Genomic DNA, 16,324 nt, shown 5'->3' with positions numbered 1-16,324 from the left:
GGACCATTGGCCAGTCCAAAAGGCATTTTTAAATACTCATACTGACCATCCGGTGTCACGAAAGCGGTTTTTGGAATCGACTCGGGATTAATCGGGATTTGGTGAAAGCCCGAAGCCATATCAAGTGACGTGAAAAATTTATTTTTGCCTAAACGATCGAGCTGATCGTCAATACGTGGCAATGGATACCGATCTCTTAAAGTTATTTTATTCAAATGACGATAATCGACACACAATCGAAATGTCCCATCTTTTTTCTTAACGAGTATAATCGGGCTCCCAAATGGAGAATTGCTCTCCCGGACGATTTCGTTTTTAATTAGATCAGCAACGATGCCACGTACTTTCTGACGCTCAAACTCCGACATACGGTAGGGATGGTGATAAACAGTTTTGTTTTCTGTCAATGTGATGGTTAATTCCCCGGTATTGACAGGTTTAATGGTAAAATCAGTAGCAGTTGACAAATTCTGATAATTCCCCAGCAGTTTGATTAGTTCAGCCATTTCTGCATGCTCCAGATCACTTGTTATTTCCGAGTTATGAATGGTTCGAGTAGAATTTGTAAGCGCAAGCATGGGCATAATTTTTTGAACGTTTTTATTTTTTATTAAAACTACATTATTTTCGTAAACATTTTCACCAACGATAACGTCATATTTGGAATGACTATGCGGCACAATAACAAGATCAAGCGTTATTTTTATTTCGGGAAACTCTACCAATGCTTTGGTAAAAGAAAAAGAATTATGTATGGTACCGTCGAACCATCGTAAAGGAGTAACACGCGGAATTTTCTTTAGATTTAATTTGTCTACCAACGTTTCTTTTATTAGCGAACACGTGGAGCCGGTATCAATTAAACAATTTGTAGTGTAACCCGAAATAACGATAGGCACAGTTTTTAACTTGTTTTCATTAAAATTATGTGAATTGAGCAAAACGTGATGAGATTTAAATTTCTTTACGGTTGGGTCCTGTCCGGACTCTGAAACTTCACTTCCTCGACTTTGTTTATTTTGCCGACGAAAACAATTTTCAATGCCGTGACCAGGTCTTTTACAATATCGGCAAACATCAAACCCTTTATTATCCGAGTTATTGGTATTCTTAGTTTTAGATTTACAATCGCGAGAAAAGTGTCCCGATTGACCGCAAGAATAACAATTTGCCTGCGTCGTTTTTTTGTGTGAAAATACATTATTTTTCTTATTCAATTCGGATGCCGATTTTTCGACCAGAGGAATTTTTATGTAATTAGAGAGAAATGCAATTAAATCACTAACAGAGGCGGCACTACAATTATAGGCCGCAGTTCTGACCGCAAGATCGTCTATTGAATGAGCAATTATTTCGATCAAATCCGAATCAGACCAACTTGCCCGCGTGCGCTTTAATTTTTCTAATTTAATTCTCGCGTATTCAACATAACTGCGCGCATCGGAACTACGATAATTTACAGCATCGCTTAACAGTTTACCCAAATTCTTTTGTTTGGGAAAAGATACAGAAAAGTCAAATTTAAAATTTTCCCACGTTTCTTCCGTGGGTTGCCATGCCGAAAACCATCTTAGTGCAGATTTTTGCAAAAATGGACCAATTCTACTCACGGTTTCCCGATCTGACCAAGCAAATTCGTTCTTATACCCTTCAATTTTTTGTAACCAAATACCACTATCCATATTGTCGGGGTCAAAACTCGGCAAGGCCAACGAAATGGGAGTGGTTTGGGTGGCTGGCGATGTGGTTGATGTCGGCGACGGCTCCTTTGTACCGACACGCTGTTGCAAATTCTCAAGGATCGACGCTATGGCGCCCAAAGATCGATTCAGTTCTTCTTCGGCCATTATAGCACACTCCAAATTACGTTAAACGATTACACGTGTACCCCACACCTGATGTTAGATTTAAATAAATCGAGATTGTTTTAAAGACGACTTTTCCGATCTTGGCGTCAATGTCGAGCGGTGCATGCCAGAGCAGGGCATCAAACTGATGCCCGTCGCCACCCTCTGCGGCGTCCCGGCTCACGCGCGCGAATAGACCCGAAGATTTCCCGACGCATCCGAAATCGATAGATCGCGCCAATATTTAAATATTCGAACGTAATCTAACAATATAGAGCAGATGAGAGCTGTTTAGGCTGTATTATAACTTTAGTTTATATGTTAAAGTTAATAATTTACCTATTTTTGTATTGTCAATCCGCTTGTGATATTATCTGCCAACTTAATATTTGCTGTTGTAGAGAATTTTAAAAGCCACAAGTTGGCAACCCTGCTTCGTTTTAAATATTTCTGATAGGTGCTATGTTTGGCTCGGATTTTGCGACTGGAACGTTTGTGTTGAATGGATTCGACATTTGCCGTAAAAGCTCCAACGATTTTAATCAATACTAACCCATAAAGGAGCAAAACATTAAAAAATAATCGTGAAAAATGCACTCGGGCTGCACGATGCGGCCAAACGAAGACTGGGTCTACGCGGTAGCTGCTTCGGCGTAGGCACTTTTTTAGGTCACGTACACGTTCTTCGCAATAAAATTCAGGTAAAAATATGACATATAGATTTAATATAACGTCGGCGTAGCGAAAGAATGTCTTTTGTTTCGTTGGTTCGGAAAATGTTTTCGTAAACTCGCGACTGTTCAATACCCTTTGTTTTCAACGACTTCGCATTGTTTGGTGTAGCTTTTTTATTTCGTTTGGTGCTCGGAAGTAAATTAAACGAACCTCCAAAGGTCCTTTTCGTTATTGGAAATTTGGAAAGATTTAATCGCGGTCAAGATTTTACCTGCACTTTTAGAATTTTATGATTTGAAATTTGGAGACCATTGATTTTTGCTTCTGGAATAGCTGAAGATAAAATACGGTGCTATAACTCTTATTTAAGTCACTTTTTCGATTGGGCTTTTGGAATTGACTGGTCCAATTTGAAATTATCTTTAAAATACCATGAAATTTATACTTATTTACATTGTGCGTTACGTCATCGTCGCATCGTTATGTGAACCAAATTGCTAAGTATCATTTTCGATTCTAGATAAATTCGACATCATAAACGCATGATAATTTATTATAAAATATACTTTATTATTAAATAATAATAAGCAATTGCAAAGTGAGAAATTGACCGATCCCAACACTATACAGGATGCGTTCGATATATAAAAAAATATACTGCTACTACTACGTAAGGCGAGTGCTTCTGTGCATAGCATTTTATGCAGGGTGTATTAACAATAGAACTCCAGCACGATAGATAAACAATATTAGTTAGTTGTTTGCTAGTTTAGGACCGATTTCGGTTCTTCGGGAGAAGACTACCTTGAGACAAATCATTGGAACAGAGGGTGCCAACATCATTCCTATTTTCCAGGCCGGTTATCCCACTGATCAAGGAAAAAAGTTACCAACTAATGAACTGTGGAACGACGTTCTTACGCTAATCAATGGCCTCGAGTAAATCAAAACCCGTCGCGTACTACGGTATGAAAATTAGCCCGCAATTAGATAAATGACGAGATTACGATTGTATTGGTGGGTACCGCCCGCGCAAGTGGTACTTTGGGAAACAATCGTCGAGATAGAGATCTTTCGGTAGCGACAGCCGCGCGTATACCATACGACGGCGGTAATTGTTGTTCGCACCTTGTAATTTCGCCCGCCTGGGGATTTTATTCCGGCGTTAACACCTCTTTCGGTTGCGCGCGCGCGCGCCCTTTTTTTACACTACCGTTTATACGCTCCGATAGAAAACAATGTGTACAAGTCGACGGCGCGTCAGCGGCAACGCGAGTAAACGAAAAAAAAAATGGTTATCTCTAGCAGGAAACTTGAATTGTTCAGCCGAGCGCATAAAATGTAGAAGCTCGAAACGATGATTTGCCGCCGCTGCCGCTGCTCTTCGCTCTTTGGCAATTTCACCGCGACGACGCCACTTGTTTATCTGTCATTGCATGGTATTCCGTATCTACTACTATTGGGTTGTTCGGAAAGTCATTTCGTTTTTTTTAGGGAACATGAAAGACAGTTTTCGTATAATGAATAAATATTTTATTAAATTATATATTGGCCGTTCTGGTCCAACACCTTTTGCCATCTTTCTGGCAGTAACATAATTCCCCTCTCATAAAAGTTTTGGTCCTTGCTGGCAAAAAACTGGTTCAGGTGGTTTTTGACATCTTCATTTGAGGTAAAGGTTTTGCCATCCAAAAAATTTTGCAGGGACCGGAACAAATAGTAGTCGGAAGGCGCCAGATCTGGAGAATATGGTGGATGTTGCAGTACGTCCCATTCAAGCTGTAAAAGTTTTTAGCGAGTGACCAAACTTGTGTGAGGTCTCGCATTATCCTAGTGGAACACTACACCCTTCCTGTTGATTAATTCGGGCCTCTTTTCTTTAAGTGAATCATTCAATTTGTCCAGTTGATGACAATAGACTTCTGAATTAATCGTTGTATTGTCCGGCAAAAGCTCAAAAAAAACGATTCCTTTGACATCCCACCAAACGGAGAGCATCACCTTTTTTTGGTGAATGTTGGCTTTTGACACGCTTTGAGCCGGTTCATCTTTTCTGCTCCATGACCTCTTGCGTTTAACATTGTTGTATACAACCCATTTTTCGTCCCCAGTAATAATCCGCTTCAAAAATGGATCATTTTCTTGACGTTTGAGGAGCGAATCACACACGTCAACGCGACGACACAAATTTCGCTCCGTAAGGACATGGGGCACCCACACATCGAGCTTCGAGGTTAAGCCCATGCCTTTCAAATGGCCATAAACAGTCGAATTCGACAAATTTAATCTCTCACCGATCTCTCGTGTGGTTATTCGCCGATTTGCATCAACTAATGCCTTTATCGCATCTTTGTCAGCTTCGACCGGCCTTCCAGACCGTGGTGCCTCTTCGACATCAAAATTGCCGGATCGAAATTTTGCAAACCAGTTCTGGCACTGGCGTACTGTTAACACGCCTTCTCCATACACATCCGTCAATTTTTTTCTCGCTTGGACAGCTTTTTACCTTTTCTGAAGTAAAAAAGTAAAATATGACGAAAATGCTGCTTATTGCTCTCCATATTTAAAAGGGCACCAACCAAAAACTACTGAGTAGAATTAATAGAACTTTTTCACACACAAGCCTTGCAATATCAGCTCTCAAGACATATAATGGTTATGCGGCTTAAGTGTGAAGTTGGTTTCGAAAAAACGCAATTAAGTCCTCTGACGGGAAAAAACGAAATGACTTTCCGAACAACCTTATACATTGCTTTTTTATACTTTTTACAAAACGTCTGCGCGAAAGCAGTATGTTGGAAGATCACCGACTGAAACTGGTAAAATTACCTAATACGCTTATAAAATTCTTCGAAAATCTAGTTTCGTTTTGTTTCGAGAAAGAATTCATCATACCATAAGGAAATAGACCAAATCAATGTCTCTACATCGTGAAATTGCTTCCGTCTTGTCCCCATCCGAGTTCGGTACCCTTTCAAATATGATTCGTGACAAAGCTTTAAATCTTCGTTTATCTTCTACCCAAAATCACATTCAGAACTTTGAAAAACTCTTCCCAACTACCAAATACCGTGATAAGTATATCATCGCAATAACTTTCAGAAATGGAAATAAAATTATAACAGTAGCCCGTGGAAGTTTCTTTGAAAAATTGTTTTTTTTTCAATTTTTTGATGTTTTTGATTTGAACAACTTTTTTCTAATAAGAAGTTCGAAACACTATTGATACACAAAAACTGTTTTGCAATGAGTGTGAAGTCTTTTTGGAGTTACCAACACTAATATTCGGAAAAAGGTGGAACACACCCCACCATTTTTATTTTAGAGATAAAGCAAGCAGCGCTAAAGCCCTTATACAAGGCGACCCAAGATTAAATCGTCAAACGTCTAAGATAGGGTAAAGGATTTTTTTTAAATTCGTTTTTTTATTAATTATTCCAAAACCTTTATTCTGATTTTGATAAAATTTGACACTTTCATTTACCGTAATAAGGTGCTTCTTTTAATTTATTAGAAATTCAAATAATAATTCACAGAGGGTAAACTAATTTATAGTTAAGAAAAATCGTTGTAAGGCACTTTTTGGTATCTTTCATATTTTTTTAAAATTAGGCCATTAAAAATACCATTTTTTGTCTCCTCAAGTTTTTTCATAACCTGCTTTGTGTTTGAGTAGAAAAATAAAAATCTGCAAGTGCATAATGTCCATCGTACGAAAACAAATAAAAAGTTGGGTGCCATGTTTTTGTAAGAATAATAAACAAGTTTTTTTTCAAAAACAAAACACATTACGAAGAAAGTAGGCAAGGGAAAAAATATATTAAATAGCTTAATTTAAAAAAAAATAAACATTAAAATAATTGGTAGGATACAATGAAATTTCCTGTATGTATAAGTTAGAGAGAGGGTACTCCGTGACAGGATTAACATATTTATTTTAACTGCTATAAAACAAGTACTTTACTACGGCAAATTAGCATGCCAATTAGCAAGTTAAATCACAATAAGAAAAATCCAATTTTTAATAAAAACTCTGACACCCTGTATTTTTAAAATAAATCACGTTCGGACATATGTTTAGGAAAAAAAAGTTATTTTTTCTTGGAAAAACGATCCTAGACGTTTGACGGTTTAATCTTGGGTCACCCTGTAACTTATTCATTATACTCAATTATGAATCTTGAATTTTTTTGTTCTAATTTGGTATTTGCAACTTCGAATAACTTTTCTAGTATTTTTAATTTTAATGAATGTCATTTTGTCGTTATTGTATCTACTAATTATGTGCATTATTGTAAACTGAAATTCAGAAAAAATAACTTTAATAGATCGTAACTCCCGGCACCCCTAACCAACAGAAATAACTAAAACTGCATAATGAATACAAGTTTGTTCAAAAATTTGTTAGTTAAAGCCGTTACCTTTTTAGTAAATTTTTTTTTCCAATTTTTGCACAGTTGCACTAAAACTGTTAAGAACGCAAATATTTGTTTGCGATATTCGTTGGAACTCACAATAGTGTCTTTTAGAAATTGACTAAACTCACATGGATGACTTTTGGATTGTAAAAATGTCAATATGGATGTGTGTGTCCAAGAATTACACCTATGCCGACTTTTGCCAAAATTTTGTAAAATGCTATTGAGAATATGATGTGGTTAAGTTGTAGGGCACATATTTTATGAAATAATTTTTATTTCATTTAAGTAATTAAATAATTTCTTGTCTTCTATGCGCCTAAAAATTTTAACGATTTTAACGATTGAGCAAAAATTAATACCTGCCCTCAGCAGCTATTCCTTCAAAAATGACAAAAATATCAGAAATCTCTGAAGACCCAATTTGCTACTTTTATTCAGAGGAAAATTGCTCTTATCATCAATGAACGATGGTTTCCATGTTAATTTTCCTTGCTAAACAATGAATTTCCAGTTCAATGGAAGGTGTGAAGAGGATCTAGACTTACAGAATACTCAGCTGCCGTTAGAATTTTTTCTTTGAGTCCCACGAGATCATTTTTGTAGAACAAAGGAAAAAAAAACTTTTTTTTTTGTAAATTTTTGTAAAAACAAAACTAATTAAATTCAAAGGAAATGCAAAGTTCCTTTTTTGCGCAAAATAATCTAAAGCAACATCAGAAATCGAAAGACCTACGAAAATATCGTCCTGCTTTGGTAGACCGCCCAAATATGAGTGGGCCCGTCCCCCCTTTTGCACCATTTACTTTAATAAGTTGCATTTGTTGATATCCGCTTGTTAGCAGCTGCGCCTTTGCGTTGCCAATTAACCGTGATGTCAACTATGCTACGTAGGTGCGTTTACACATTAAAAAGCATCTGTTTCGCCCTCATCTCAAAATTTATATCTGTCGACTATTAGTTCGAGTGTTGTGTTATAAATTTTTGTTTCTGTCGTTACTCGACGTTGGTAGAATAATCTCACCCCAGGAGCAGCCGGGGAAAGTGTTTTGATTTCGCAAAAAACATTTCGTTAGATGGATGTCCGCAAGTACTTAAAAGAAGCAAATTTGGAATTGTTTTTAGAAAACGTTTAGATTCGAGATGAGTATCATTTGCTGCTAATGGGTCCAATGAATAAAATCCAACTATATTTTCTTGAATATATAACAAAAGTAAAACGAAAATGTGATAATCAGAGTAAAGCAAATTGAAAACGTTTTTGCTAAACAAAGTTTAAAATTTTTCTCAACAATTTCAGTGTGTTGCAGTTACAAATTAATATCCTAAAAGTGGTAATATAGACAATAAGACAATTAACTGATTAAAGTCAACGACTCAAATTTTAACAACAGTTCCCGTCAAATGTAAATCAATTAGTTGGTAAGTTTTTTCAAGGTTTTAACAAAATATATTATAACTGCAATAAAAAAATTAAAAAAAAAACAATTGAGGGAATTGTGACGTGTCAAAATCTCAGGGGCGTATGGTAAATGGCACCACAATACCCGGCTAGGTTACCCGTAGATATTCAGGGTAGTTTAGCTGCTATTACCAAGCCCTAACAAAATGTTGAATTCTGGGCGCCACGTGAATTGTAAATCTACGGTCCGGCTTGGTTACCGCAGCTGAACCAGACTGAACGCACAAGGTGAGCCCCCAAATCACGAAAAAGCTCTGCCTGCTCTGTACCTCGGCACCTTCGCAGTGGGCTCAACTTCTTAAATGGGGCAAGGAAATGAAAATCTAAATTTAAGTGAATGAATTTAATTAAGCTGGAAATAATATAACCTAATTCGGTAAAACTTGCTAAACCAATATACAATGTTAAAGCTCGACCAACTAAATTACGGGTGTATCAGGTGATTTTCTGAAACTTAGTAAAGTGTGCACCAGGGGTATACAGAGCGCTCGCGGAGAACAGGTTCTGCAACGTGCAATAGCAGAGGTTATTTTCGAATAAATCGGGCTAGTGCCACTCATACGGGTGCGTCACAACAGGGGAGGGCCACTTATAGCATTAACAAAAGCCCATATAACTAACGGTACCTCACAAGCTTCATAGTTTCATGTCCCGTTACATTACCGTCCTCGGCGTCCACCGCTGCCACGTCCTAGCCCAAGTGTTCTAGGCGGATTACGTATACAGTGCACGGGGCTCGGTCAATAAGTGGGTCACAGCTCACAATCCAACAATAGCAAGTCCGGAGACAGTGCACGGGCAGACTCCGTACCAATCAGTGGGTCACAGCTCCACAAATCCAACAGACCCAAACCCGGACAAGCAGAAAAACCAAGAAGATAAAATAAAACCCTAAAAACAAGCGTCTCTAGAAACACTACCTCCCTAACAGCGTAAAATTAGCAAACAGTGCCAGATTAGAGCAAGGTTAACCTACCTCGGCCACGAGGGTTTTCTTAATGGGGGGACCAACGATGTCGGGTGTCCCTAGGAGTCTCTATCGGGAATTGGACGGCAGATAAATCCCCTCTCGGGAAACTTGTGCACCCAAGCAACAAGTCGCAGTAGCCGCGGCGGAAGGCTCGATCCCCAAACTCGGGAAATTTCCAACCAATATTGCAATGACCTTCACCAGGCTTCTGCCGCCATCAAATCCATCGAGGAAAAAAGGAGTCCCAAAACCCCGTTCACCACCTTAAATATAAGTCCTCAGCCACAAAAAATTGGAGGGAATCGAGGCCTGAGAATAGGAACCGATCGAAAACTAACAAAACAAAATAACCCTAGGCACAATACCAACCTAATACTTCCAAACCAATACTTCGGAAATCCGGAACAGGACTACTACGGACTTCGATAGAAAAATCTACTGCTTCGCTGTAAAGCAGCGTTGTATAACGTTGGAAAAAAAATAAAACCCATTAATTAATTAATTTTCGGGAACTATGCAACCGGTATTTTACCAACCCACAGATGCCGCGCTAAGCCTCTAATCGGCGTTAGCCACATTCACTAAAGACTCTCGCCCAAATAATACGACGGTCCTAATCTTTAATAAATTAATATATTAAATACGCCAATAAAGGGTAATAATAAAACGGAACCGTGACAGAATTTATACGTTTAAAAGAAGAAGAAATCTAACTTGCGAACAAGCTAAAAATCAAAATATTTTTTTATATCCTCGAGGGGAGAAAGATTTAGATCGGTATAGTTAATTTCACGATTCTTTTTTAGAATTTTATTTGGGCTTTTTCGAAGTTTTTCTTGCAGGGATTGTAAACTAGAGCTATACGAGGGAGCCATTATCGAAGTTGTGGAGTCTGGTTAGAGAGACGAACCTGGATAAAGCCCTATAGCTATGGAGAGGGTCACAATAGATCCTTTGGGTCGCAGCGACGGACAGGCTGACTGCTAGCTCTCCCAACTGTTAATCTAATCTACAGGGATTGTAAAATGGTCGCCAAACAGAACTAGCATACTCAAGCACCGAACATACAGAAAACATATCCTATGGTGATATTCTCTGCTTCTTTCACAAGCCGAAACAAGGTAACGTGGCAAACAGACCTTTTGCAGTTTACGAAATAGAAACCTAAGACTATATATATCAAAGAAAAAGAAAATGGACAAACCGCTATCATCACAACTGCAACAAGAAACGGGTAAAAACGATTCTTTAAAAAGCACCCCCAAACCCGAACTGTGCCTGTTTTGTTTTCGTTTTACTAAGTAGAACAGTGAGAAATTCATCATCAACGTTCCACATATTTCGAATAGCGTGGAAAATTTATACGGAAAAGTTTGGACGGGGTAAAAGCTTCCAACACGAAATATTCGACACGGATTTGTTGAAAACTTTTTATTTTAACGAGCACGGGTATCGACCCAAACGTATATATCTGCATAAGGAGCCAAAAATTGAAAAGTCGTAAATAATGTTTCCAATTTCGTTTCGTATCTCCGGGCCGAAAAGTAATCAGTTTCGAATACTTTTGGCCACCGAGTTATGTCGAGTGGGGGAAAATATCCGGCGGAAAACAGGAAATATCAGACACGTTGACCGCCATATACGTCCAACGATAAACTTGTACAAAGTAAACTCATTCATCATCCGACACCCTCGACAAATTGACCTCGACGACAAAAAAAAACCGATACTTGCTTATACTCTGCGCCACTTGCCGATATCAACTCTCCCGCGTCCTTTGTTCGGCAGCAACAAATTTACGATCAATTTAAAATTCTAAAATAGGTAAAAGTTGAAAGTACAATTAAATGATGAACAAGAAAGTCACAGACCATATCCGTCAGGAAATTTAAAAGTCGAAACTTCAACAAACAAGATCGCAGCGTTAAATTTAAATTTGAATATTACTACGACCATTTGAGAGCTCCCTATAGTTCAGTTGTTAAGAAAATTGACGAGCATTTGTTTGTATTGGGTTGTTCGGAAAGTCATTTCGTTTTATTGGGGAACATGAAAGACAGTTTTCGTATAATGAATAAATATTATATTAAATTATATATTGGCCATTCTGGTCCAACACCTTTTGCCATCTTTCTGGCAGTAACATAATTCCCCTCTCATAAAAGTTTTGGTCCTTGCTGGCAAAAAACTGGTTCAGGTGGTTTTTGACATCTTCATTTGAGGTAAAGGTTTTACCATCCAAAAAATTTTGCAGGGACCGGAACAAATAGTAGTCGGAAGGCGCCAGATCTGGAGAATATGGTGGATGTTGCAGTACGTCCCATTCAAGCTGTAAAAGTTTTTGGCGAGTGACCAAACTTGTGTGAGGTCTCGCATTATCCTGGTGGAACACTACACCCTTCCTGTTGATTAATTCGGGCCTCTTCTCTTTAAGTGAATCATTCAATTTGTCCAGTTGATGACAATAGACTTCTGAATTAATCGTTGTATTGTCCGGCAAAAGCTCAAAAAAAAGATTCCTTTGACATCCCACCAAACGGAAAGCATCACCTTTTTTTGGTGAATGTTGGCTTTTGACACGCTTTGAGCCGGTTCATCTTTTCTGATCCATCACCTCTTGCGTTTAACATTGTTGTATACAACCCATTTTTCGTCCCCAGTAATAATCCGCTTCAAAAATGGATCATTTTCTTGACGTTTGAGGAGCGAATTACACACGTCAACGCGACGACACAAATTTCGCTCCGTAAGGACATGGGGCACCCGCACATCGAGCTTCGAGGTTAAGCCCATGCCTTTTAAATGACCATAAACAGTCGAATTTGACAAATTTAATCTCTCACCGATCTCTCGTATGGTTATTCGCCGATTTGCATCAACTAATGCCTTTATCGCATCTTTGTCAGCTTCGACCGGCCTTCCAGACCGTGGTGCATCTTCGACATCAAAATTGCCGGATCGAAATTTTGCAAACCAGTTCTGGCACTGGCGTACTGTTAACACGCCTTCTCCATACACATCCGTCAATTTTTTTCTCGCTTGGACAGCATTTTTACCATTTCTGAAGTAAAAAAGTAAAATATGACGAAAATGCTGCTTATTGCTCTCCATATTTAAAAGGGCACCAAACAAAAACTACTGCGTAGAATTAATAGAACTTTTTCACACGCAAGCCTTGCAATATCAGCTCTCAAGACATATAATGGTTATGCGGCTTAAGTTGAAGTTGGTTTCGAAAAAACGTAATTAAGTCCTCTGACGGGAAAAAACGAAATGACTTTCCGAACAACCTTATATATAAAAAAAGCATTTCATGCAAACACTTAGGTCTTGTTATTGATGTGAATTTAAAATTTAAAGCGTTCATGTATAAAAAAGCATTTTCAGTGAAGTTATTATATTCGCACCGACATTCATTATCTCAAAAAACCAAGTCACTTCTGTGTGAAACTTTAATACAATTGGATCATATCGATCATTTCTGGATTCTGTTGGTATTTACAGGATATAAAAAGTTCAAAATTCTTGTATAAGGCTAATATTCGGAATTCGGCGGAGGCAAAGAGTTTCATATAAACTTGAGGAGTCTGTATTGTAAAATAATTAAGTCAAAATGTCCACCATATCTTCATAAAAAACTAACACGTACGGATGTTCATGTTCATAAAAAATAATTTTTCAAAAAGTGCGTTTATAATTAATAAATATAAAATAAATGATTTTACCCAATGTATTCGCTCATTCAAATGACACATGAAATGCAAATTTTTGAAACGTTGATAATTAGCACGACATTTTAACGATGGCATTATGCTTTTTATTTGTATCCTGTCATTCTTCTATACCGTTCTCTACATAAGATAAACTCCAATTATTGTATTTAAGGCGAATATGAAATGTTGTAATATGTATTATTTCTTGGTTATAAGTTGGTTAGCTGGCTTCAACAACACTTTCCTTTGCGAAGGAATTTGCGGCCCATTATTCCTTTGTATAGCTTCATATAACTTATATAATAAACATTACGATTATTATTATTATCCTTATCTGCTGTTGTTTGTGTTCAAATAATATAATTACTATAATTACTACCATTTGCTATTACTCTAGGCACCATTGACAACTACAGTGTTTTATCCATACAATCTGCACCATTTCTTTTTCTCTAATAAAGTCCTTTAAATATTATTATAATAAAATATTATATGTAAATCGCATTACAAAAAATGAACTAAATACTTTCTAACTAAATCGCCTAGCAAATGTCTTTGGGGGTGTCAGGTTTACCCCCTGCCGGTAAATGTTTCGTAGTGTAATCCCGACAATAAAAATGGGGTAAACTCGACCCAACGGTGGTCTGTGCGATAATAGATCGTCTGGTGATGAATTTTATCCTAAATATATTCGCCAAAGCTGCGGCGCATTTTTTTAAGTTAGTTTGTCCACTCTCATCCTGTTGATTTGTTGAATGGACAAGTGCGCATTAGTGCGCATTATTTCGAATATCTACCCTGCGCCAGCAATAACTAATTCTATTGTATAATTTTTGTATTATCCCAGCGGCAACGATTTTATCAATTACCGTCGCTTGAACTGTACCATCTTCATCGGGTTGACTCAAAGGCAAAGAAATTGAAGCACGATATAACGATCTCATTTGTATAGCAGCAATAATGGGTATGAATTTATTTAATTCGGAAATAATCTAAAAACAACGATATTCGCAACAATTCAAAGGTTGTTCGAATATCAGGGGTACAAAAATCATAGTGACACTTACCATGAAACAGTCCGGGCCTTGCAAGCATGTGGTCTGACCTCCGTCGCTTGAAAACTGAAAGAAAAAAAAACGCGTTATCATCACGTGAAGAACGACAATTTAATTTCAATATTAATTAACCGTGTGTAGCGATTCCTATTCGAAATAAATAAGATTCGTGACAATTGGATTTAACTACAAGTATATATACTCAATGTATGAGGAATGAGATTTAATTAATACAAAGATGAAATTATAAATAATAAGTCTTCCTTTGGTGGAACAGTGCCGAATATGACTATGCTCGCAATGGAAGGAAGAAGTAATTCTAAAGCAACCCGTTACCTGAGTAGGATGGCACGGAGCAAGTATCTATGGAATGTTTAATTAGCAGAGCTACTAATTGATTTGACCTGTTTTTCTATTTGTGTTCAGTTTAAAATTATTTTAATATTTTCATAATTTCTAATAATTTAGTAGAAAGTTGAATCTTTAAACCTGATGTTTTCTTGACTGATTTTCGTAATGATAACAAAATATTTCTTGTTGATTGTTGTGTTATTTTCTTTTGACTTTTTGTTTTGTTTCGTTTTCCTATTACAAGTGTTACCTAGCTGCTGTTAAAAAAAAGAAATTGTTAAGGCAACATTACACTTTAAACCAAAGAACGTATCCAAAAAATTAATCCGCAACAATATCCTTGTCTCTCATATTTCGAATAAGTTGCAAGGAGCTTAATTCATTGGAAATGTAACCTAATTCCCCATGCAAAAATTTCAAAAAAATATTACACTTCTCGTTATTAATTATACATTTTCGGTTGGATAAATAGCTAGAAGCTATAAACTATTATATAAACTATATGTAGGGGTATTATTTTCGATGTATAGAACTTTAAGTTGGCATTACTGTTCAAGATGGCGACCGATTTAACAGCTGTCAAGTATGATTTATTCTCAGTTTGGTTTGGCAATTCATCATGAATAGACTCACGCCTGAACAACGCTTGCAAATAGTGCAACTTTATTTCGAAAATAATGGTTCTGTGCGGAATACGTATCTTGCACTACGTCCATTTTATCGTCGACAAAATCTTCCATCAGAGCAGTTAAATCGATTAACCATGGAACGTTTTCGCACCACGTTTACTCTTATTGATAACTCGCATCCCCAGAGATGCCGTACGGTGCATACAGAAGAAGCTATTGCTGCTGTAGAGTGTAGCATTGAGGAAGACCCGAATGAGTCCATCCGCCATCGAGCACGGGAATTGGATCTGTGTCCATCCACTTTATGGAAGATTTTGCGGCAGGATCTTGGTTTACGTGCTTACAAAATCCAACTCGTGCAAGAATTGAAGCCAAACGATCATCAAGTAAGGCGTAGATTCGTCGAATGGGCCCAAAACGAGATTGCCGTTGTTCCCGATTTTCATAAGCGAATTTTGTTTAGCGATGAGGCGCACTTCTGGTTGAATGGCTACGTCAACAAACAAAACTGCCGCATTTGGAGCGAAGCTAGTCCTTAAGTGTATGTCGAAATACCGTTACATCAAGAAAAGCTGACTGTTTGGTGCGCTTTATGGGCTAGTGGAATCATTGGTCCGTACTTCTTCAAAAACGATGATGGCCAGAACGTTACAGTCAATGGTGATCGGTATAGAGCTATGATTACTAACTCTTTCATTCCTGAATTGAATAACCATGATGCCCAGGAGATGTGGTTTCAACAACACGTCTGTCTGTCAAAAAAAAACGATTATTATTTGTACCATCTAAGTTCAGCGATTCTTGAAACTTGAAAGCTAACTTTGGTATGAGGAGTAAATATTGGGCTGTTGTGACCAATTGTTTAGTAATTTTAGGTTAACAAAATGAAAATTTTGCATTTTAACCAACTAAATAGTTTTGCAACAGCCCTCCATGAAGTTTCTCTTTGAGTGCCGCAAATGCGGACACATTCACGAACACGACGGAAAAGAAAAAACCAAATTGACTTAAAACTAACCATCATCGCCTTCGTTTTTCAAATTAATACACTGCGAAATATGTATACAATAATACTCGCGGTCGCTTTCGGTTTCGACGAAGTCATTTAAACAGTCCCACTGCGAAAACTTCAATCGACTTTGTTCAAAATTGCCTTTTATTTGAATTGCAAAATACAAAGTTGGAGAAACACTATCGAGTTTGG

The 16,324-nt window shown here is 37.4% G+C and overlaps 1 protein-coding gene across 3 annotated transcripts in view; it reads right to left on the bottom strand.

Annotated features, from left to right (window-relative positions):
* The window catches only part of LOC132704929 (uncharacterized), a 142,223-nt gene that overhangs the window by 53,293 nt on the left and 72,606 nt on the right, over nt 1-16,324 (bottom strand). Inside the window, exons 2-3 of one of the 3 annotated variants that reach the window (XM_060675268.1) lie at nt 15,741-15,872; nt 14,153-14,206 (exon numbers count right to left, since the gene is read on the bottom strand). In XM_060675268.1, coding sequence (XP_060531251.1) covers nt 14,153-14,206; nt 15,741-15,872 — 186 coding nt within the window. Of the gene's footprint in view, nt 1-9,028; nt 9,233-14,152; nt 14,207-15,740; nt 15,873-16,324 lie in introns of those variants that run through there. The other 2 variants (XM_060675270.1, XM_060675271.1) reach the window with 2 other exon arrangements.

The sequence above is a fragment of the Cylas formicarius genome, unplaced genomic scaffold (genome assembly GCF_029955315.1).
Source record: "Cylas formicarius isolate icCylForm1 unplaced genomic scaffold, icCylForm1.1 PGA_scaffold_7__23_contigs__length_41026272, whole genome shotgun sequence".
NCBI classification, from domain to species: Eukaryota; Metazoa; Arthropoda; class Insecta; order Coleoptera; family Brentidae; genus Cylas; species Cylas formicarius.
This window is presented reverse-complemented; position numbering and strand designations above follow the sequence as displayed.